This window comes from Diabrotica undecimpunctata, chromosome 7 (genome assembly GCF_040954645.1).
Source record: "Diabrotica undecimpunctata isolate CICGRU chromosome 7, icDiaUnde3, whole genome shotgun sequence".
Taxonomy (NCBI): Eukaryota; Metazoa; Arthropoda; class Insecta; order Coleoptera; family Chrysomelidae; genus Diabrotica; species Diabrotica undecimpunctata.
Genome location: NC_092809.1, coordinates 54,059,508 through 54,085,463, shown reverse-complemented (window position 1 = coordinate 54,085,463; position 25,956 = coordinate 54,059,508). Strand labels below are relative to the sequence as shown.

The window sequence follows — 25,956 nt, the reverse complement described above, 5'->3', positions numbered from 1 at the left end:
AATCTGGATTATCTCGAAACTTACATTTGTAAAGATACTGCCTTTTTGCTTAGGACGGCAGAGTAGCAGGTACAATCATTGATTTTCGGCAAATTTTGACACCATTTTCGGCAATTTGATACAGTACAGCATTCATGTACATAGTTTCGGATAATTATAAAGAATACTTTTTTTGCAGTGCCGTACATATCAGCTGGTACAGGGATGAGGAATCTAAGGCGCACGCCTCTATTTTTAAGTAGTTCAATGAAGGTGATTTAAGCCAATATTTTACTCACTAATTTAAATTTAGTTGTATAAAATATTAAAGTTTTTGGACACGCCGCAAATTTTTCACGGTCCATGTGTTATGAAAGAAAAATTAATTTCCCACTGATAAGTTGAATATTACGACCAAAAATTTCTGTACGGCATTGATACATTTTGATAATTTTGACATCAATTATTTTAAATGGCTTAGAACTATTATAAGTCCAGGTTGTGAGGCCGATTCCCTTAGCTTCTGTTTCGTTTCAGATTCCTTTTTAAAAATGCCCTCTTTAAAGAAAACAGAAGGGTGCCGAGCAAAATTTTGGGAAGAAATTTTTTCACAATTTTTTTGGACAAATTTAAAAAATTAAATTTTTTGAGCAATTTTAAACCAAAAAAGTTTATTGTAATTTTTCTCCAAAGCTGATAGTTTTTAAGATATACCTTACTATATATTTTAAGATATACACACTTTCAAAAAGTTTTGATGAGTTTTGCCTAAGCTGAATTTTTTGGTTATTCCACGTTGAAATATTGGATTTGAAATTTGACAAAAAAACCTACTTTTCATGAGCTACAACTCTGCTCCTGCTGAGTCTACAGAATCTATAACCATTTTTTTTTTATTTACATTTTTTTAAAATATCTTTTTTTTGATAAATATTTACTTTTTGAGTTATTTATGAGAAACCATCTGAAAACGTGGTTATCCCCCTAGAAGGGTAGTTCAAGTCCAAAAGTAAAGTAAAGGGTAAGAAAAACCTAAATCCTAATTTTCAAACAAATTCGTAGTGAATTTGGAAAATTACACTTTAAAATGGTCATTTACTGGAGTATCAGGGTTCTAAACTATATTTCAACAAGCGATGCAGGATACTTAAACATTAGCAGGTGTAAGCCTATAACATGGCCGCCTTTAGGATTATCTTTTTGTTTTGCCAGAAGTATTATCTAGTAAAATACGAAATTTATAATTTAATTTTCCAAAAATGCGATACTAACAACCTATTTGGTTTTAGTTCATATCCTATAACAGAGACCATTTATACAGGGCGGAAAACCAAGAAATTATTTTTTAAATCAAAAACAGCCAACAAATTTTATATACAGGGTGTGTTCAAAAAATATAAATTTGATTTATAATTTTTGTTGTAGGTGTTTGTACGATTCCAAAAAGTTTAAATCTTGTAAAACAGTTAGTTTTTAGGAATCAAAATACAAAGTGAATTATAATTCGTGTGATTACAGCGTAAATAATAATATGTTACTATTATTAACGGTTATAACTGGTGGTTTAATATTTGTTTCAATTATATTATCCAGCCGCTATATTATCTTTTGTGCTCTTTCTTGAAGATATAAAATGCAGTTTTTCATATTTCTGGTGTAATTGATGAAATTAAAAGGTATAATAGATTTATGGCATCTAAAAATGTTATAGTATAATAAAAACATGTTTCGCGTGTTTCTTATTTTCACCAGTAGTATGAAACCATCGAATAGTCATATAACCATGATCTCACAGATATAAAAATAAAACCAACTTGTTTATTGCAAGGTTTATTAGGTATAAAAACAATATTTCTGTAGCAATAACTGGTATTTTAAATAATTGGAAATGTGTTATGTTGACAAAATATAATATTTACATTATATAAGAGGCAATCCTTACCACTTTATTGATTACTAGGAAAGGTATTGAAAATTAATTACAATAATTATGATAATTTCAGATAAAAAGAATGTGTTTGCTTCAAAATTTAATAGAAAAAATTATTGTTACAAAATATGGTAAATAAAAGCTTTAAGATATACCTCTGTGTTCAAATATATAATTTTTTTATCGTTTTCCGGACTTAGGAGATCCAATAACAACAGTAGGTCTGTATCCATCCTCTGTTGCTACAAATTTGACACTGACAGGGGTACCGTCCAAAAGAGTGTAAGAGAATTCACCATCTACATTTAATGTTTGGTCGTTGTCTTTTCCAGTTCCAGGTTTTAGTACTCCTGCTTCTGATCTTTTGATTCCATTGGATGTCTCGAAACTGAAACAGTAAATATTTAAATCAGTTTATAATACATTTTCAAATAAATAAGAAATAATTACGATTAACCTTTAAATCTCCATGTGGGATCTCTCAGAGACCATTTAATCGTACGATATTTTAATTGTTGAAGCTCCTAGTAACATTGTTTACAGTTATGTTATGAAGGTCACATATCTGGAGTTATTTTAGTATGGCAAAACGTTTAGTGCGAGTAGTGCCAATAATTTATTACTAAGGTAAGTGGGTTTTCCTAAGGATCCCGAATGCATAGTTTTAGTGTAGCAAATTTATTGGTAATAAAAATTATTTTTGTTTTAGTTTCCATTTAAAATGACCTCTTAAAAAAAGAACCAATCTTTGACACAAAAGAAACTTGAAATAATTGCCAATACCTTGAATTAAGCGGATAAATCTGATTGTAAAATCATATACGAGAGAACTTTTAGAAATTAACAGCGATGAAGCATCTAATGGAAAATGTATAAGTATAGAATTGGTCTTCTTCTCAGAGCGCCGTCTCCCTACGGAGGTTGGCAATCATAGTGGCTATTTTTATGCTGCTCTACTTGCTGCTCTAAACAAATCAATCGATCAGCATTCATACCAATCACGTAAATTCTTCAACCATGAGTTCTGCCTTTGGCCAACAGATCTTTCTCCTTGAATCTTTCCCTGTATTATGAGTCTCAAAATTTCATATTTTGTTCCCCTCATCACGTGGCCTAGGTATTCCAGTTTTCTGGTTTGTCTAATGGCGATTAGTTCTGTTTCTTTACCAACCCTCTCCAGTACTTCTTTATTTGTAATTCTATCAGTCCATGATGTTTTTAGTACTCTGCGAAAAGTGGCGATAAAACATATCCATGTCTAATTCCTCTACAGATCTTTATTTCTTCTGAGTGTTGCCCATCAATTTGAACTATGGCACTTTCGTTCCAATATAATGTTTGCCTATATTTATGATTTTACTGCCAATGCGCTTGTTTATAAGTATTGATAATAGCTTTTCATGTCTTACTTTATCGAAAGCTTTTTTGTAGTCAACAAAGCACAAGTGTAGATTAACGTTTACATCCCGACATCGCGGAATTAATATTGATGATGGCAAATAGTCCTTTTCGAGTACCCATTCCATTTCGGAACCCGAACTGCGTCTCGCTAATGTCCTCCTCTAGCCTTTCGTATATTCTCTTATGTATTACTTTTAGCAGTACTTTTAAAGTATGACTCATGAGGCTCAGTGTCCGATAATCAGAGCACCCTTTTGCTGCTTGTTTTTTAGGGATGGTTATAAATGCTGACTTCAGCCACTCTTGTATTATTATTCCCGTATCGTACACCGTGTTGAACAAATCTGCCAACACATCCAAGTTATCCTCTTCCACTAGTTGTAGCAGTTCTACTGGTATTTCATCTAATTTAGCTACCTTATTGTCTTTATAGTTTTTGATAGCATATTTGATTTTATCTATCGTGATCTTCTGTCTCTCTAAAGAATTTAATTCTTGTATTTTCTGCATTTCACCTCTTTCATCTTGGAAAAGTTCTCTAACATACTCCTCCCATCGTCTTAATTTCTCTAGTAAATATATTAGTAGTACTCATTTTTTGTCTTTTATGTGTCCTTGCTGTCTATTTCGACCCATTCCAGTTAGTTCTCTTATTTTTTGTGCATATTTCTCATATCATATTTTGTTTCTAGTTTTTCTATCTCTTTACATTGTTCCATCAAATAAATTTCCTTAGCTGTTTTGATTTTTTCCTTAATTAGTCGTTGTATTTCTTTATACTTCTGTAGATCTTTTTCTTTATATTTCCTTTTTTTTTTCTATCTGTAATAGTATTTCTTATGTCATCCACTGTTTTTTAGCCTCTGACCTATGTTGTATCGAACTTTCTTGAGCTGGTTTCAGTAATGTGTTTTTTATATTATACCACTTTTTATTTACATCCATAATTTGTTTGTTGTCAGTTAGTGTTTTTTTACATATTAACATTCACATTATTTTTAAATTCGTTTTTTATTTCTTTGTTTTTAGCATTCTTACATTCATTTTTGGTTGTTGTTTTCTGAGTTCAATTCTTTTTAATTTTATTTTAGGGTTAACATCTGCTCCAGGATAAGTTTTAGCTGATTTATAGAGTTTTTATATCTGCTATTTACGAGTATAAGGTCTATCTGGTTTTCTGTATGTAAAGGAGACGTTCATGTATATAGTCTTCTCTTAGGAAGCTGAAACCCAGTATTGGCAATTACCATATTCTTTTCTTGGCAGAATTCTATAAGCCTTTCTCCTCTCTCGTTTCTAGTTCCTAATTCGAACTGTCCAAATATATTTTTAACTGTACCTACTTCAATTTTTGCAATAAAGTCTCCTAAAATGTAAGTAATATCTCTAGATTTTGTTAACTTGATTGTATTGTGCAATTCTGAATAAAACTTTTCCATCTCATCTTCGGTCATATCAGCTGTGGGAGCATAGACTTGGATTATATTAATAATACAGTTTCGTGCTTAAATTTTTAGCATTATTATTCTTTCTGAGATTTATATCACACCTAGCACTGATTTTTTAATAGTATTGCTTATGATGAAAGCTACTTCGTATCGATGATTAGTTTTGTCTCCTCCAGTGTAATAAATATTGTGGTTATTTATTGATATCTCTCCATTTCCTGACCATTCTACATCGCTAACCCCAAGTATATCTATATTTAGCCTCTTTTTCTCTTTAATAACATTATGTAGTTTTCCAGGCTTATACACACTTCTTACATTCCAGGTAGCTATTTTTATCTGAGAGGGTTGAGTATTTTTTTTTTGGTTTTTTGTGCAAGCGTTTCTCACATATTGACGACCGAGGAGACCTTGCGTTCTGATCGTTGTCCTCCCCTGTCGGATTTTGGTCTTCGATTACCATAATCAATAATGTCTTTTGCGCAAATAGTGCTAGCCATTATAATTTATACTAGAGATGTCATCAGGGATCTTTAATGCAGTGTTTTCTCGTTGCCTTCTGCATTCTGATGCCATTGACCACTTTCTTGGTTGACCAGTAAATGGTGGATTGCTTATCCCGGCCATCGGATCCCGGATCCCGGCCACAGAAGTCATGTATTCAGAGTATAAGTAGAACGACTTCATTATCTTTTGGTATGTAGTAGTTGCTTGAATTCTTTGAGTATTCTGAAAGTCCTATTTAGTTGACTTTTGTCACCTCTTTAGGACTTGTTTGTACGTAGATGGCGGCACTGGTTTTTGGTGGTTGGTTCTGTTCTGTCTTGCGGAGGAGAATATCTTTAGAAAATATTTAGAGGAGATCGGGTTTACTCCACAGATGCTGCTATAAGTGTGCAGTAAAATCAGGAAACCACAGAAAACCGATCACTACTTGTCCATGTGCAAAACTTGAAGCGAGCTATTTATCTAGAAGCGCGGTAAAAAGAGGTGTTGCCTCCAGAGATCAGATGAGTTCCTCAGAAAGTTTGTTTCTAACACAGGTCAGCAGTTTTATGGGTAGGAAGGGGAGTTTTCTTTTAAGATATCTTACGAATACATTGCCGAAAAATAATCAGGCAATTTTAGTATGTTTTGAGCCTCTAAAGGTTTGTAGGGTTAAACTCCTGCTCAGAAATAAGAGGAGCGTGGACTCATTACAACAATTTATTCGATTTAATGATAAAGTTACTTAACCTGTTCATGAAAACACGTTTACTAACGCACAGTTAGTATGCGTTAGACAATTCATATTGGAAGAAAATTATTGGTTGACGAGCACGATCGTTCTTGTCACAGTTAGGAGACTCCCTTTCTCGTAGCAATATGGAACTGGGAGCCAAATATAAAAATCCCAAGTCGCATGCGGTCTGAGCGACACCCCAATCTCAGCGGACACATTACTCACAATATAGCCAAAAGAATCGACCGATTCCAACTCCATAACCAGATCGAATACCTCGGTGTGGTGTTTACAGAAACACCAAACTGGAGGGCCGATCTGACTGCAACCCGTAACAGGTTGAGGAGGAGGGTCGGTTTACGCAACGCTCTGTGTCGTAAATTCAGACGGTAACACTCACGTACACTTATACATACATACAAAACATTCATTAGGTCCGTGATGGCCTAATATAGGGCTAATAAATATGCCATGTTCAATCACAGCCTTACACTACAGATGCTAGAATTGGAACGGGAAATCCTGTGTAGAGTAAACTACAAAAGCCCCGACTATCCCTCCGTCCTAATACATCAACTATTGAACATCCAGCCCATTAATGAGAGGCTCTCGTCTCTGAGCAGATATTGTACAATCAAAACTATCCAAAGCCTAAATTTTAGAGTCCAAAATATCATTAAAACGACCTGCTTATCCTTTGGTAATGTATTTATCAGATTTCCCAAAAGAAAACTCCCCTTACTAAAAAAACACAAACCACATCCTGAAGAGGTGTCACCTAAATTGGAACAGCAAGACCAACCAAAAAAAAAAACAATCCAATTGAGAGAAGATCATGGCAACGATGCGGCCTGATTGGCTGTGGCATCATCATTGCAAATCTTCAAAATCAGCAGAGACAGCCATTGGACTTCAAGTTAAGAAAAAAGCGTAGCAGGCACTTTTAGTATCCCAGAATATCGGATAAAAAAGTTAATATTATTTGATTCTAATGTAAAAATCGAAGACAAATATAAAAAAGAGTCAGTGTCGTCTACACACCGTTTAGCAGAATAAAGATTTTTAGATAATTAGGATGAGGGTGGAACGAAAAATTTGAAGTCATTATTTTTTATAGGGCTAGTGCGAAAAAGTTGCGTTTTGATGTATAATAGATCTTCAGGTTCCATATTAAATTTAAATTTTGGGGAATAAGAAAAATAATAAAATATTAAAAATTTATTTCTTTATAAGTTCTTTGAATCTAAATAATTGTTTTATGATACAATATACATTTTATGATTGGTAGTCTGATTTTGTGTTAAAAACGGCATAATATTTCTAGACTGCAACCTTGAACAAAGTTATCCCTTGATTCTTGTCTACAAACAGCAGCTGATGATTCAGTTATAACTTAACAGTTCTTTTCACGGATTGGATATGACAGGGGCAGTTTAAGGCCTCTATGTTGTTTTGATTCCTATAATCAATCATATCCCTTACATCTTCATTGGAAATATATTTCAGCAAAGGAGGAACCGTAACACTGCATTTAGAAATAGAAATTAAGTCAATATAATCTGTAGCACTAGAATTTAATGTTGATATTTTATATCTCTAGATCTTTTTTTTCTTTCTGAATTTGTCTAGCTTTTAGCACTCTGCGTAGTCCTAGCTTTCTTATATGCTTTCGTTCATCTTTCATCATACCAAGTAATAAATTTTCGGGATGGATGGGCAAAATAAGCATTTCTTTGGATAACGGTATTGACAATTTTTCTTTGGTCAACTGGTAGAAATCGTGAATAATGGATCATTCGCCATAAATGTTTTGAGCCATCAGAAGAGACAGAATACAGTTTTATATAAAACCAAACTGGTGCATACACTTTTTGGATAAAACTTACTAACATAATTAATTGAGGGCTGGGACATTAATTTCCAACATATAATCGAAGCAATCGATTAGCAATTGCCAGCTACCTTGCGTGTGATATTTTCCCAGGTTTTTTAGGGCTCAAATCATTAAGACATTTTCCCTCAGCAACTGCTTGACTGATTTGGTACAAGTACTTCTGATCAGTACTGAGGTCTGTTGTTTTTAATAATATTGGTAGGTTATTTTCTATTGCGACGAAATCGATGACAGCCTTCTCTTCACAGCGTTCCAGAAGTTTCACTATTGGCCCTGAAAGCCAAATGGTCCATCTAACTGTTGGATTAAATGATGTAGAGGTAGTTCATTGCAATGAAATAAGCATACTAGCCATTGAAGTGAGGTGCCACAGTATTCTTCCATTTTTGCCGAATATGTTTAGATACGACTATGCGAGATAAGAAACTCAACAGTACTGTTATCTCTTTTGTCACTGTAACTGCGTGAATGGTTGCAAGATTGATGTAACATTTGCATTTCTCCCTTCTCTACCTGCTTGATCTAAAACTAGCTGAAGACTTGACGTTAACCTTTGAATAATTTGATATAGGTACTAGCGTCGTTTGGAACAGGTACTTTATACCATACCAAGCTTTAATAGTATTATGGAACTTGCAAACATCGTTTAGTTTCATAATAATTTTGCATAAGATGTTTTTCAATCCTAAAGACGACTTTTGATCACAGCCATATCGATTTTTTCGACAAAAATAATTTTTTTGTTTTATAATTTTTGACATCAAATATGAAATCTTAAGATTTATTTTTATTTCAAAATGCTTTCGCACCGACTGTTTTCAACACCTGAAGCAACTTTTAAACGATAGCCGCAAGAATTTTTATTTTCTTTTTTTGACCTCTTTCGTTCCACCCTACTTATGATACGAAAAAGGAGTACTATTACTATTTTCCTTATAAAAGAGTAGGGATATTTTTTTCATTTAAAATTTAATTTCATTTTATTTATTTTACCCAAATGACATAGCTAAGTATTTTAGTTTTACATTTAATAAACATGATTTTAGTCTAGCTGTCCGAGGTTTGACCTTTAAAAATCATACGAACAAGCTCAATTTTGCTAAGAATGTCAATTTCAGGAACCCAAAAGAAATTCGAAAAAGTTTACCACTTCTACAGGGCTTCCTCCTAAAACTCCACTCGTAGGGGGGAAACGAAAAAACAGCAAAACACCAAGAAGCTGTACGTCGTAGAAAACAATGTTTTTAAATAAAAAATGTAGCTGAGATAATTTTGAACGGAAATGTTTATTAGCACTTTTTTATAGAATGAACCGTTGTTTCAAAAACAACGCTTGAAGCGGACAGGGATTGAAATAAATATAGAGCGAGTTTACTGGTCTTATAAAATATGACACAACTTTGTTGCTAACGTTTCGCAAACTCCACTTTGTTTTTCTTGGGTTCACTTATGTTCAGTTCTCAAATTACCTTAGTTTGCATTTATAAAGATATTATCTATGGTAATATTTTTAATACGACGTTTTTGAATAGAAGGAAATAAATTAAGATGCTTTGAGTTCGTGTTCTTTATGATTATTTGTTTTAATCCTTATGGGAAGTAAGAGTTAACTAATAATTGTTCGTAATAATAGATGCAGATTTGTAATAAAATTGTATTGTTTTTCAAAATATTAAGTTTAAAAATAAAAGAATGGCACTATATTAGGACAGATATCAAATTTTAACGGAATATAAAAATTTATACAATACACAAGCTAGTAATTAGGTACTTTGCATATAATCTAGAGCCAGTACCTACTCATAAACGTTTTTTGTTTCGAACATAACTGTTTTAAAAAGTACAATAATCACCAAATTGAATAATTACATAATTTAGTCAACATTACCGATAAAATCAATACTACTACAATACCAATAGTACTTCGATAATGTATAATGAAGACGGAAGTATCACAATTAGCAAAGATATATAAATGTAAGGTGGTTGGTTATGATTTTCGTTAGTAATTTATGCAGGTGTGGTAGTAAGAATATTGGTTGGTTATTATTTATTTAGCGTATAACTCAATACATGGAGTAAATACAGTAATAATTGTAAAAAACGTAAGTACATAATTCAAAAATACAAACATGATATAAAAACGAACAAAGACAAAATATAGATAAAATACAAGATAATACATACAGATAAGGTTATATCTTTAAGTCAAGTTGAGCTAGTTTTAGTTTAGGTTTAGTTTTAGATCCAGATTATTCTGACGAAAATATTTATAATAAGAAGAAAAAATCCTACATATACATATCCGATAGTGATTAAGAACCAGAAGTAAATAATAATAACAAGGATTCTGCGGATGTTACATCTTCCAAAAATCGGAATTCAAGAGGTCCAAAAACACTGATCCAAAATCAAAGGCACTTACCGTAGATGTGCTAACTGCAGGTCAAATAAGATACAGAAGAAAACCAAGCTTATTTGTCAAAAATGTGATGTAGCATTATACAAAAAATGTTTTTCTGTATATCAGAAATGAAAACATTCAGAATATGAATTTCTGTATAAATATCAGAGATTTCAACTTTTGTGTGCTTTCTAAGAATCGACAATTTTGAAACAAGAGAAGAATTAAACGCACTGATAAATTTGCCGTAATCAGAGATGTCTTTAATATTTTGTATTAAATTGCAAGAAATTTTAAAACTAATTTGAATACTTATGCTTGAATGAGCAGTTACTTATTTTTGAGTTTACAACAACAGTAAGCCAGACAAGTACGGTTTAAAGATTTGATGCTTGGCTGATTTGTAATTTGGCATATATAACAAATATGCAAATTTATTTAGGTAAGTTATTTCATGAAAAAAAAAGTACAATGTTATAAAATTGATACTTTTAGGCAGAGAAGAAAACAAATCTAAAAAAGCTAAGGACAAAAATAGTGATGGACTTGGTAAACTATTTATCTGCAGGATATGGAATAAAGACTGATAACTTTTTTACCAGCATTAAGTTTGCGAATAAGCTTTAAGATAAAAATATAATCCTGTGTTGAATACTTCGCAAAAATAAACCTTATATTTCAAAAGAACTAGTTTCAGCAAGATATGGAAAAGACTTTTCAACACATTGGCTGCCACAAGTATCACCGGTGATCCAATTTATGATAATATATTGATAATACCGGTGAAAATAATGACACAATTACAATTGTGCCATTATTATCACCGTTGCTACTTGTGCGAATTTAACTTTTAGAATTATTATAACGGTCGGCACTGTGAAGACGCTCAAATAGTTTTACTGTGGCCCACTAGGAACCCATAGCTATAATATAGCTATATATACCCATAGTTTATAGCTTATGTTATTTTGTTAGGTGCGATAATGTAAATAGCTTGTAACGAGAGTTGATAATAAGGCGTTGTAGAAACGATTAGTGGCATTCAGTATTAAGTTTTTCTATGGAATTAGCAGTTTTTTGGTTAATTTGAAATTATAAGAAAGTCTATGTAGTTTACTCATTTTAAAATTTTGTTGCTGGATTATTTGTAAGGAGAAACAAAATATTACAGTATTTATTTTACATAGCCCTAAATGTTTTTACTTACATTTAATTAATGAAAATGGTGTTAGTAAAGTTACTATTTTTAATTGGAATTTGTCTTTCAGATCATGGATAATTTATTAAATATAAGTAAAACGCAGCGTATACCAAATAAAAATAAAAAGACAGAGGTGGGGTTGCTCCAATTGTTAGAGGAGGAGGATTCTGATGAATTTTTGTTATCTGGTTCAGAATACAACCAAAGTGACGAAGAAGGGTCTGATAAAGAAGATGAATGTAACAGTGATTTAAGCTTATTGGATGAAAATATATAACAATCGGTAGAATCTAACGACCAGCAAAATAATGACGATGAATGGTAGGAAGTTGACTGTACTCATTAACGTCTCGATATACAGTTTCTTGTTACTGAATCATATGTCTATGATGATAGTTATCCTCAAAATAAAACCGAAATAACTCCTTTTCATGTACAAAAGAAACTGATCGATGATGAAATTTTACAACTTATTGTAGAGGAGACTAACAAAAATGTTGCGCAAATAAACATGCACAATGTTATAGCAGATCATCCACAATTCATGCATAGAAATCTGACAATTAAGAAGAAATTTTAAAATTTTTGGGTTGTGTTGTGTCCCAAAATTTCGGCAAATTTTACTTTTATTTCTTCTGTAATGACCAGAAACAGATTTGAGCTTCTTTTGAAATTCTTACATTTTTCTGATAACACAGCTGCTTTACTAAACGGTCGTTGTCATAAAATTAGAAAATTATTTGAAATAACACAATTACGTTTTGCCCAACAATGTGATCCTGGCTCAATACTAGTTGTTGGTGAAAATATGATTCCCTTTCAAGAAAGACCACTTTTCAAACATATCTTTAAAGCGTCATCGCTATGGTTTAAATCTGTTTAAATTATGCAATCCTGTAGGTTATACTCTAAAAATGATTATGTATACCGTCAAAATGGGTAATAAAGGGCAGGATTTATCAGGAAAAATTGTACTAGATTTAGCAAAAGACTATTTACAAAAAGAAAGAGTTGTAATAACCGGTAATTACTACACATCTACGCCTTTAGCAAAACAATTATTAGATGCCAACAGTCACTTATTAGGGGCACTACGTAAAAACAGAAAATGTATTCCAAACGGGATACTTTCCGCAAAATTAAAAAAAGGATAGATAAGTGGGAAGGAACATCATGATGGCATTGTAATCGGCAAATGGCACGGTAAACCTGATGCCCTCTTCTTGGGGACCAGCCATGGAATCGACATAAAAATGACAGGTAAACGTAAAAAGATGGTGTAGCTATAATTAAACCTGAAGCAATTATAGACTAAAACAAAGAAAAAAGATGGTGTTGACGTATTAGATCAACCCGCAATCTATTTCTTACCTCTGAGAAAAACTGTTCGCTGGTACCATAAAGCGGCAATTAAAGTTTTTTGAATACGGCTCTCATTAATAGTTTAAAAATATATAATTCCTTTAACACACCAAAACAGCAGGATCTCATTTTAGGAAATGCTAATCTTTAATTTAGTCAATTTCAGAACGATTCCTGAACCTATTACTACTGTAAAATATTTCCTTGTTACAGTTGGCGCCAAAACTGTAAACAATAGGAAGAAGATAAAACGTTACCAATCTTAAATCTTACACTGAAACAGTTGCAACAAAAGGTAGTAAAGAAGCTCAAAAGAAACCCAAATTTGTTTCTATATTTTGTAATGTTTGCGAAACATTTTACTGTTTGATGTTTTACTAAAAAGCATTAAGTTGCTCATACTAGTTCTACAGTCAGTTACTCAGATACTGATCAACATTCAGTTGAAACTAGTGGCACATACGTGTGTAATATGCTACTGCAGTGGTATTAGGATCAGCTGTGATCTTACTATTCTTTTCAAAAAAATTGTAAGAATGTAAACTTACTTTGTATTATTAACCATTTGTATGAATAAATATAGTTTTGTAAGCATTTATTATTTTAGCGCCTAGGGAACTTACCTAACACTCTCATGGTGGCAGCCAATGTGTTAAGCTACTAACTAAAATCTTAGTATCTTACGCCAGAAAGAAAATGCAGTAATTATTATTTTATCGGCATAAAATAACGATGACAAAGTAAGTGAAGAAATAACAGATTACAAACCAGATATTATACTACACTATAATAAAACAAAGGCTGCAGTGAATACAACGGATAAAATTGGCAAAAGAGTTCACAACTCAAAGAAAAAGTAATCGGTGGTCGATGACAATATGTTTTTATTTGCTAGCTGTTGGTGGCATCATCGTTTATAAACTTTGGACGTTGAAAAATTCAGATTTGAAAATTGGAAAATTATTCCTTTAGATAGGCGAATATTGTTTTTGTTGGAGTTGGACCAACAATTAATTAAGAAGAATATAATTTGTAGCTACCAACACGACAAGTCATTACATTACAATGTAAAATAAGTCATTTTAACCATTTTGCTAGAATTAAACGTCAGGAATGAACAACTTTTCCCGGTATTGCCAGACAGCAGTGATATTTTTTAAGAGATAGAAGTAAAGAAAGAAAATATTCTTAATAAGAATATTCAAAAAATATAACAGTTTGTAACAAGTGAGATAAATGAAAGATTATTTAAAAGGTCACAGTCGCACACACTATTTTTTATCTTATTTTTTTTCTGGATTTTATAATCATTTTATATTATTTTTTCAAATGTTTCTAATCGTTTATCAATATTTATAGTGTATAAAAAATATAATATATTTTTTTTATTCAGAATATACTCCTTTTTGATATTTTTAAATTACAATAAAGAATATGTTGGGTAATATGAGGGGTTAAATCCAAGAAAACAGGAGGCCTGGTGGACGACAAATATCATGGCTGAAAATCATTCTACACTGGACCAGGTTAGACACACAGACACTTTTAAGAAAGGCAGAAGATAGAGACGAATTTGCAATGGTAATAGCCAATCTTTATTAGTGGAGTTGGCACTAGAAGAAGAAGAATTACAATAAAAAAAAAACGGGTGTGACAGTCCAGTGGGACTGCCGGTAGAAGTTATACTTCTATTCACGCGTTCGTCGTTACAAGTTTATATGGGAGCCAATCTGCACAATCATTACATATGTTATGCTATAGGTAAGAGAGAGCAGAAAGAGAAAAAGAATTAGGTATACAGGTATATGGTGCATCGTTTGCTGTATATAAACATATTATCTGTAATAGGAGTATAGTAAGTAAATGAAGGATTGAATCAATATTTTAATGAAAATATATATTTTTATTTTCATATATGTATAAAAGAAGTTGAATGCAAAAAAATGTTTTTACACATACTTTGCAGTAAAATTCATTGTTAATTTTGTTATTAATATAAAAATACAATACAATACACTGCCACATAATGCAAGATTATAATACAAATTAAAATGTAATATTCATAAGTATTTAAAAATGAAAATATACATAACTTACGCATATGATTAATTTACCATGATAATAATATTAATAAAAAAATAATAATATTAATAAATATTAAATATGTTTACAAAAGGAACATTTTTATTCTCGATAGAGAAAGAGAGAGAGAAAATATATCTTCTGTCTCTCTCTAACCTATATCTTACATATGTAATGATTTTGCCGATTCACTCAATATATACGAATACACACAAATTTCCAACGTCGAACGCGCGTATAGAAGTTAACTTCAGAGAGAAGTAGAAGTATAGTAGTAGAACTTCAAAAAATGTTTGTGGAAGATAAAAATAAAAAACCAACAACTCGGATTATGTTGTAAATTTTCATTTTATTTTGAAATTTAGCATTTTTCATATTGGGATTCGAACTCACATATACCAGCGTATATACCAAACACGTAAGAAATTTGCCAATTAGACATGACACTAACGTATTTTAAAATTGACAGTTCTCGGTCATACAGTGATTTATTGTAATTATTATTTTGAAATACAAAAGCCTAAAATAATTATGAACATTTAATAAATAATACAAAACATATCACATAAATAATAATATTAATATATATTATATATATATATATATATATATATATATATGTATATATAATATTATATATACATATATATATATATATATATATATATATATATATATATATATATATATATATATATATATATATAATATATATATAATTTTAAATATATATACAAAAGGAACATTTTTATTCCCGATAGAGAAAGAGAGAGAAAATATATCTTATATTTTATATACATATCCTACATATGTAATGATTTCACCGATTCACTCCTGTGCAAATTTCCAACGTCGACCGCGCGTATAGAAGTATAACTTCAATAAGCCAAAACTGTTGGGGTACATTTTCACCCCACTCGGTATTTAATGATATTTTTTCACCATAGGTTCATGATGTTTGAAAATACTAGTAGTTGCATATTTGTTATTTATAAAGAGATTAACCACTGCATGAAGATATCGAGCTTAACCAATTTGTTCTCACTCATAAAATATTCTTTTACATAATGCTGATGTTCGTATTTGCACATAAATTTCAATCTAGACGTCTTTTATTGTACCTAATAACACATTATGTAATTTTTAACACCAATAATAAAAAGGTTATGTGTATTGACACTTAAAATCAATTTCGCAACTGATTTGGGAGTGACCGTTGTTTAATGCATTATTGCATTGAACGCAATTGGCAATAAGCACAAGTTGTGACTCTTGAGACGATCCGCGTGGGTGCAGCAAAAAGTCGTCGATTTGCATCTTTTACCTCATGTGGGTAAATAAAACAAAGGTTATAAAATCGACTCTCTTTATAAGCTTGACCTTTTTAGAAATTGCCAATCATTCTATAGGAATCATAAATTGATTATAAACATTTATTACCGGTTAGTTAAACTACACAATGCTACGAATTATTAGAAAATAACTATAAAGTTTAGCAATTAATTTTACTTTGACTACGCCTTTTTTTAAGTTGTTATTTGTGTTACCGCTAAATTCATAAAATTAATAAAAAAATACGTTTAAATTTGTAAACATTTTTCATTTCTATTTATTTTTCTTAGTTTTTATGCATAGTCTGCTATTTTAGTGGGACTGGTAATCTTTGCATTATAAATTGCCTATTTAAATCGGAACTTGTCGTGTGTAAGGCATTCTTTTATAAGTGGGTAATTACTATTTCTTCACTTTCAGATAGTAATACGTCTTCAAAAATAGATTGACTATATACATTGAACATACATGAACTAAGTTCGTTACCGATTACCATTTTTGCCATTTGATTCCAGTAAAAGTTTGTTAATATTCTTAAATCCATTTTTTGTATGCTTTTCTCTTTAGAATTCTTACTAATTTGCCATGTTTTACTTTGTCAAATGCTTTTTTAAAATTAACGTAACTAACATGCACCTGCACATTCATATTCATGCATCGTTGTGCTCGCCCAGTCTTTATCGTTTGTATTTTTAAGACTCAGGTCTAAGACTTTAGCTCAAAAGGTAGAAGGTCACCATTGTTTCGGTATTATGTCCTGTTTTTTATATTGTTTTAAACAAGTCTATTATAATGTCAAAGGTTTCATAATTTGTGCATTTTAAGCTTTCTACTGGAATTTGGTGTGGATCTGCTGAATTGCCATTTTTGATATTTTCGAATGTCATTTTAAATTTCTCTTTTAATGTCTTCAAAATCACGCCATGTGTCATATAAATCAAAATAAAAATAAAATAAAACCAAATTCATGGCGGCTAACACAAACAGATTTTTAATCATCAATAACCAAAACTTCGAAGCAGTCAAAGAGTTCATATATCTAGGGACATTGGTTAACCCCAATAATAACACATCTGAGGAAATAAAAAGTCGAATAATAATTGCAAACAGGTATTATCATGGTCTATCAAAGTACTTAGCTAACAAACGTTTGTCTCAAAAAACTCGAATAAGGCTGTATAGAACACTGATAGTCCCTGTTCTCACAGATGGATCAGAGACATGGACGCTAACTAAAACAGATGAATCCGCTCTATCGATTTTTGAAAGAAAGGCGCTACGCAAGATATTCGGAGCGGTCTGTGAGAACGCTATATGGAGGCATAGATATAACTTTGAACTGCAGAATATCTACAAACATAAGTTTGGTGGTAAAGATATTACCACTATAATTAAGCAAAACCGTCTGCAGTGGGCAGGACATGTAGCCTGGGCCCCTAAATCGAACATGTCGGCAACTGGAAAATGCAAGCAAGGGGCAAAACAGAATGACGTAGAAAGCTTGAGAAGGTCGAGGCCTCTAAGGGCTGTAGCACCAAGATGATGATGAAAACCACACCATCTTGTACTTCTATCTACGTTATGTTCTATTATCTTTGCACAACTCACTGATGTATTCTGTCCATCCCTTTAAGTTTTCATTAGTATTCCACACTAGTTTTTTATCTGTATCTTTTAGTACTTCCGATTTTATTTTTCTATTGTTGTGAGTTAATTCTTAAATTTTTGTGTGTGTTTCTTTTACCATTCTTCTTTCGCTTGCTTAATTTTGTATTTTTACAGTTTTTTGTATATTCGACGATATTTGTTGTTATGTTGACGTCTTTCTTCTATTAAATCTAAAATCTCTTTCGTCATCTATTGTTTCTTTTTACAGTTGGTTAATGTCACAGTTTTTTTTTACTTTTATATATTTATGTCTTTATTAATAACCATTTTGTATCCGTGTCAGTCTCTTGCAGAATGTGTTCTTTGACATTCAATACTCGATTATTGATTTTATTTGTGGATCTGTTGTTCTTTTTGGTTAATCTGGTTTCTTTAAATTTTTTTTTTATCTTCTGGTGAGTTGTACGTGTATAGTTTTTTCTACGAAAGTTTATATATTGTATTTACTATATCAAAATTATTGTGTTGGTAAAATCAGATAAGCCTATTACTCCTTTAGTTTCTGTTTCCGAGACTCTATCCTCCTGTATATTCTTTTAGTTTTCCTTTTCTAACATTTGGTTAAAATATCCGCTTCTAATTATAAAATTAGGTGAATCCATACTCATCTACAATGGACTATCAAAACAAAACAGGGTCAAAGAAGGTGTGGCCTTACTAATACACCAAAGGTTTAACATCACCTCAAAGAGTGCCAATATATATCAGAAAAAAATTTACACAGCAAAGATAAGAATGTAGAAGGAAGACCTGAATATCATCGGATTAAACTGCTCAGAAAACAATAAGTTTCAAACAACAAGGGAAACGTCTTATGACAATTTACAAGAAGCAGTAGATCAAGTCAGAGGGAAGATGATAATGTTAAGAGATTTTAACGCTCGAATAGGCAACCAAGTTATACCCGGAATTAAGCAAAAACATAACGAGAAAGGTTAAAAACAAACATGAAGAACTGATAATAAAATTCTGCTCTTAAAATAAGCAACACATTTTTTGACCACAAAGACTAACACAAATATACATCCAGTAACACCCGTGGACAAAGATCTATGATAGATTACGTTATAACCAACAGAAATATACATCAAATAATCGACGTAAGATGCCACAACTCAGCTGATGTAGGTAGCGACCATAGCCTAGTATTATATAAAATAAGAATCATCATGAACTTCTTCACACTCAAGAGAGTGGCGCCAACACAAATATAAATCAGAGTCGAAGGACTAAATAGGAATTCACGGAATACTTATACAAAAAAAAATATCTGAGAAGATTGCTGGAAATGAAATATTAGACAACGATAATATAGAAGAAAGCTGGGAAAAACTCCAAAATGGCATAATTAACTCAGCAACAGAATCACTTGAAGAGAGGAAAGTAACGAACACTAAATCAAAAAACAAAACCCCATGTTTTGGAAAGGAAGTGAAGACAAAATGTGTAGGAAAGAATTGAGCCTTTTGTAACACAAAACACAACAGGCATACAACCACTATAAACGAATTAGAAATGAAACCAATACTTTGGTTAGACAAATAAAAAGGGAACACTGACAGATCTTCTCAAAACAGATGGAACACAACTTCTACGGAACACAAAAAGTAATATGGAGAATAATTGGAGAACAAAGAAAAGAGATGAGCAAACTAACAAAAACTAAACACATTTAAAGAAAAATAAAGGCAGACTACTTTCAGTTTTTATTTGCTAAAATCGATGATAATGAACCACCAACACCAGAGGTGACGGCAAACGAAGAAATAAATATTAACAAGGAAGAGGTACAGGGTGCATTAGGAAAATTGTAAATCAGAAAATCACTAGGAGGGGACAGAATACCGAATGAACTCCTTAAGTACGAACGACCAAATCTGACCAAAAAACTACTAAAACTAATTAAAAAACCAATAGAACAAACCAGAGATTTACAATAGGGATCAAGCATCCTAATACCTCTATTCAAAAAGGGAGACAAATCGGACTCGAAAAATTACAAAGGAAGTAATTTATTAAACACAACACTAAAATTAACCACCAAAGTAAAGTAATAACAAATAAACTAAATGAAATTATAACACTAGCAGAAGAACAACAAGGTTTTAGGTCGGGAAGATCTTGCTCCGACGCTATATTTGTAATAAGTCAAGTGCAAGAGAAATTACTAGAATACATCAAACCGGCGTATATATGTTTCATGTACCTTAAGAAGGCATTTGACTGGGTCAAATTAAAGAACGGTATCCATTTATTCTACGCAAGAGAGATACCTCTAGGAACAATTAAAACGATCGAACATATATACAGAAACAATACAATAAAAGTAAAAGTAGAACAAGAACTAACTGACCCTTTTAAAAATGGCAATAAAATATGAGATAAATGTTCCCTGGGCGTTGTATTGTTTAACCTAAAAGTAAGAACTAAAAAAGGATACCAAATGGGAGAAAAATAACTTAAAATCATCTGCTAGGCAAAGTAAAGATGATTTACAAAGTCTGCTGTATCAATTTAATTTAACCGCCAGAAAACATGTTAATTTTAAAAAAAAAAAAATGCTTGGTCAAAACACTAAATTCACTTAGATGTAAATTGGAGCTGAAAGGTCAGATAATAGAACAATTGATGAAGTTTAAATATCTAGGCATCACATTATCTCGCTACGGAAAGCGCGAAACAAAAGTGGAAGATTAAATGAATAGTGCAAACAGAGCCGCAGGTTGCCTGAATGAAATATTATGAACTAAAAATATAATGAAAGAAATAAAAGGCAGAATTTACAAAACAGCCGTCCGACCACTAATGGCATATGCGGCAGAAACACGACCTGACACAGAGAGAACTAAAAGAAGGATGTTAGAAACAGCAGAGGTGAAAACGCTTAAAAACATTGATGGTAGAATACTATGGAACAGAGCATGAAGTACAGATATACGACGTAGATGCAAGATGGAGAACATCAAAGACTGAGTAAGAAATAAAATAGTATAATGGAACGATTATATAAACGACACGACAAAAAATAGAGTAGTAAAGACGGCAAGAGACGGTTCCCCAATAGGAAAATAATCAGTAGCAATACCACGAAAACGATGGTACTTACAGGAGGCACATTAAAAAACAGACAGAGTCATGTCTACATAAAAATAAGAAGAAAAAGAAAAGTAATTGCAAAACAAAGCAAAAATCTTGTATAGCAACACACCATTGTAACACAACAGGTCACACATTTAATGTATCAGATGACAGAATCTTGGGATATAGAGAACAACTATCAAAAAACCTATTACCCGAAATGTGCCACATCAACAAAAACAAAAAGTCAATTAATTTCAAAAAACAAACACCTGCAAGTTAAGCGATATGTATTGTAATAGGTATTTTAAAATTCTGATGAACTGAAAATATCTAACATTTGGTTCGATAACAAAACTCGTTGGCCCTAACGACACATGTGAAAGAATAGACCGAAATCAGTGCCGCTGCCGCTTTTTACGTTGGTAGAACAACATGAGTTTCTTTGATAAAAGTTGTTTTATAAAATAAAAAACCATCATTCCGTAAGTTAGAATATTGTGAATGTTATGTATGTATCTTATTGTTAGTTAATGTTGTAGTGTGTTTCTGATAAACTTGAGAAAATGAAAGTTAATAAATAAAAGAATCAACGAAATATCGAACTCCCTAAATAAATGTAGTTTGAATTTAAGCCTCAGCCTGCGGTCTTAACATTTTAACACGATTCCTTAGCGTCAAACAATATATCGTCGCCTCAAAGCAACAGTAGGATATGTAAAAAAAATTACTTTTGTGATATTCATGTCGAATGATTCGAAATAAACCCTTCTGTTAAGTGTAACACTAGGATAAATAAAAAGTGATATACTTTTTTCATAATATTACATATCCTTGTGTAGTTTAATTCCTTTTAGCCCAAATTTTATAATGCAACACTAAGACAACATACATATCATACCATTATATTTTGTCGTTTACTCGTTTTGGTCATTAATATTAATGCAACATACATAAAAACTGTTAAAATTAGAAAGATTCAATATCTGGGTCATATAATGAGGGCCGAGAAGAACATATTACTTAGATTAATTATGCAAGGGAAGATACAAGGGAAGAGAAACCCAGGACGACGCAAAATATCCTGGCTAAGAAATTTGAGAGAGTGGTTCGGTTGCAGCTCATTAGAATTATTGAGAAGCGCGGCCAATAAAATTAAGATACCGATGATGATTTCCAACCTCCGATAGGAGAAGGAACCTGAAGAAGAAGTTATCTTACGCACATATCCTACTGTTGCCATGTACTTATTGCTGAGTTGCGATTATGTCTTTGTTTATACTATCCAGCTTGCGGTTACAATTTTATCTTCAGTAATCTTAAACAATAGTTCTATTACATTGATGTTAAAAGGTGTATGTTAAAGAGGAAAAATGAAATTTTAGAAATTTTGGGCTGATTTAATAAAATGCAATAAATTTGTACTTTCACAACTTTCAGTATCCGCTATTACCATTACTGATTCTGATGATTTTTTTATTTTATTTTGTTTATTTTCTTGTCAAATTTAAAAAAATTTTGGAAAATGTGTGAAAATGTGTGTTCATGTTATTATTTATGTAATAACATGCTTGAACAACATAATTGTTTTGTTTTTTGTATTGAAATGTGTAAAATTTTAAACAAAACTTTAGTGCAATATAAGTTTATATAATATAGTGCAATATAAATTTACGGATATCGTTAAAAACAGATTATCTTTGAGGACAACAGTAGGACAACTAATTTTTTTTCCAATTATTTTTCACTTTTTTATTAATTAATATAAATTGTTATTTGACACATGTAAAGTTATGTACTCAAACAAAATTCCACGTAAATCTATTCAAATTAAAAAGTTATTAATTACTGAATTTTCGTAAAATTTTCAAATGCGTTTTTCTCGAAACTACATTATTTTACATATCCTACTTTTGCTTTGAGGCGACGATATATGTTAAACATTAATAAAGTAATCTCTAATCTCGAATACTACAAACAATAGTAAAATACTAAATTTATGAGACAAGTAAATACATAGTTTGCAAAAAGAAGGGCAAATTATCTACAAACAAAAAATTAAAAAGTCTTAATAGGAAAATATAAAGTAAAAGGTCCAGAGGGGATTAGATCGTGTTAAACATCATAAAAATTCGATGACTGAAGGTCAATTTCAAAATTTACTAAAATTACCTAAACGTGTCGACTCACAGCAAAAAAATATGACACAGAGACAAAGAAAAACATTATTCCAACATAACAGAAAGAAAAAGTTTATAGCTTCTTCTTTATAGCTTTACTAAAAAGCCTTATGGTGAATTTATTTTTCTTTTTATTTTTTTACTACACCTGCGTAAGAAGTCGAACAGTATTCATTATACGTAAGTACTTATAAAAATACTTTACTAGTTTTACTTATAATAGTGGTGAAGACATTACTGACAGTTTAAAAACTGTATCAATTAAAAATTATATTAAGCAGTGTGAAACTAATTGTGCAGTACTAACTACTGTCACAGATGAATAAAGCCAATAAATCTATTTATTATTTTTTGAAAAACTTAGGAATTGTCTAATTATCTTTAATAAAAAAAATTAAAAACTTACTCAAAATTGTATCCATCTAGCCTTAAATCATTGTTGGACTTAACAATTTGCGCTTGAGCATCTCCGTCGGCAGGCCTGGCTTCTATACAGGAAACTAGAAGAGCACCGAAAATGACAAAGTTTCTGGTTAGCAACATTTTCTTTGGAATCACAGACGCAAAGTACACTTTGCACCTAGGTGCATTTCTATAAAATAGCTGAAATGTGAGTAATTGTGGGGTTGCGCAATGCAATTGTTATTGTGATGCATCTTTAATCCACGCTAGTCGAATGAAACTAGATGTGTCGTCTGAAATAATTTATAAATTGTTTATATTTATAAAGATTTTAAATATCTAGGCGTAAGCATAAATGAAATAGGTCAAGTAGAATAGAAAATTAAAGCATAAATGGCCATAGAAAACAAAAAAAGAATATGAAACATTATAAACGTTTATGAAATCTAAATACGTACCATTCGTACCATAAGCAAATGTTGCTAAGGAGCACTGATCAGAAGAACGTAGGCCAGTAGCGTACAATAAGTACAATAGTGGACTAAGCACCCTACCGTAAAGTATGCCAGAGTTTTTAAGTCTTAAAATCTTATTTTATCTGGAAATATCTTTAGTTATGTAGGATTTGAATATCCTATATTAATTGATATAAGGTTGAATGCTCGAATAAATGAACTTTGAAAAATTAAAGGCAAATATCGAGCACAATTTTAATAATCAAATCGTGCCTAAGTACTTTCGCTTTCTACAGCATCATCAGTGGCATTTTGTCAAATTTGGGCTATCCAGCAAGCGCAGAATGTAATAAACATGAAATTAAACATAAATTGTACATAACACTACACTCCTACAAGGACTACTTGTAAGTCAGTAGCTATCAGGATGACCTAATCCTGATAGCTACTGACCTACAAGAAATGCAAACCATGTTTTTAGAACTACATACCGAATCTTCTAAAATAGGACTGAAAATGAATTTAAACAAAACAAAAGTCATGCACTCCGAAGACACCGTGACAATAATAAACGATAAAGGTATAAAAAAAGTTGAAGAATATATATACTTAGGACAAAAAATAATACTAAATAGGGAAATTCAAACTGAAGAAATAAAAAGAAGAAGAAATTTAGCTTGGGCAGCATTCGGTAAACTGAACTATATACTCAGAAATCAACAAATTCAATTACATCTTAGATCTAAAGTTTTTGATGCATGCATTATTCCGATATTAACTTATATGGCACAAACATGGACAATCACAAAAAAGAATATGAATATACTTAGAGCCACTCAACACGCAATGGAAAGAGCAACGCTAGGTATATCACTTAAGGACAAGAAAACAAACACATGGATAAGACAGAAAACCAAAGTCACCGATGTGGTGCAAAAATCATTAAAGTTGAAATGGGAATACGCTGGACATGTAGCTTGAAGCGATCTAAACAAATGGCACAGATCAATTTTAACCTGGAGACCATACCAACACAAAAGACCCAGAGGCAGACCTCCTATGAGATGGACAGATAATCAGAAAAGGACTGCCGGGAAAAATTGGCTACAAGTAGCGGACAATAAAAAACAATGGAAAGGAAGACTTGAATAGGCTTATGTTCAGATGTGGACGTGAATGGCTAGACGAAGAAGACATTCTTGTCGGCAACAGGAGAGAGAATGGACTAAATAATTCTAAACTGTTTGTTCTTGTTTTAGTGTAGTGTTATGTACAATTTATGTTTAATTTCATGTTTATTACATTCTGCGCTTGCTGGATAGCCCAAATTTGACGAAATGCCCCTGATGATACTGTAAAAAGCGAAAGTACTTGGGCAAGATTTGATTATTAAAATTGTGCTCGATATTTGCCTTAAATATTTCAAAGTTTATCCTATATTATTTAAACCGTGGTAATTTTTTAATTTTATACAGCAAACCTGTATACCGCACTGTATTAAAAGCTTGTGTAATGTCCAAGAAGACTGCAGAATAATAGCGCTTTTCCATCAGATCGTTGTTACTGATATTCAAACTCTATTCGCTTGATCAATTGCAGAGTGTTTTTGGTTTAGGCAAAAACCTAATTGGTAGTTATGTACTGAGCAGTTTTATTCTAGGTTATTTTAATCTTAATGGATTAACATAACTTAAATATTGTATACATAAATATCCTTATCTTAAATACAACTTTGTAGGTTTGGGTTATGTCAATAATTTCGGTTTTTCTAAAAGGTTTATTAGGCAAGGATATCTGGTATGCTGGTATGAGCAGTCCAAATATCTACGAATATTTTTCTCTTCTGGTTGTAACTCAGAGGGAAATAGAGTAAAGGTAGTTTCTAGGTGTTAGCGTAATATATTTGCATTTTTGTCAT

The 25,956-nt window shown here is 31.5% G+C and overlaps 1 protein-coding gene across 1 annotated transcript; it reads right to left on the bottom strand.

Annotated features, from left to right (window-relative positions):
- Window positions 1-1,793: 1,793 nt before the first annotated feature.
- Window positions 1,794-23,764, bottom strand: LOC140446757 (endocuticle structural glycoprotein ABD-5-like). The gene is made up of 2 exons (XM_072539348.1): window positions 23,588-23,764; window positions 1,794-2,297 (listed from the first exon to the last, which is right to left on the bottom strand). Exons 1-2 carry the CDS (start codon window positions 23,722-23,724, stop codon window positions 2,090-2,092), a joined length of 345 nt encoding a protein of 114 aa, XP_072395449.1. The 5' UTR covers window positions 23,725-23,764; the 3' UTR covers window positions 1,794-2,089.
- Between the last annotated feature and the right edge of the window lie 2,192 nt (window positions 23,765-25,956).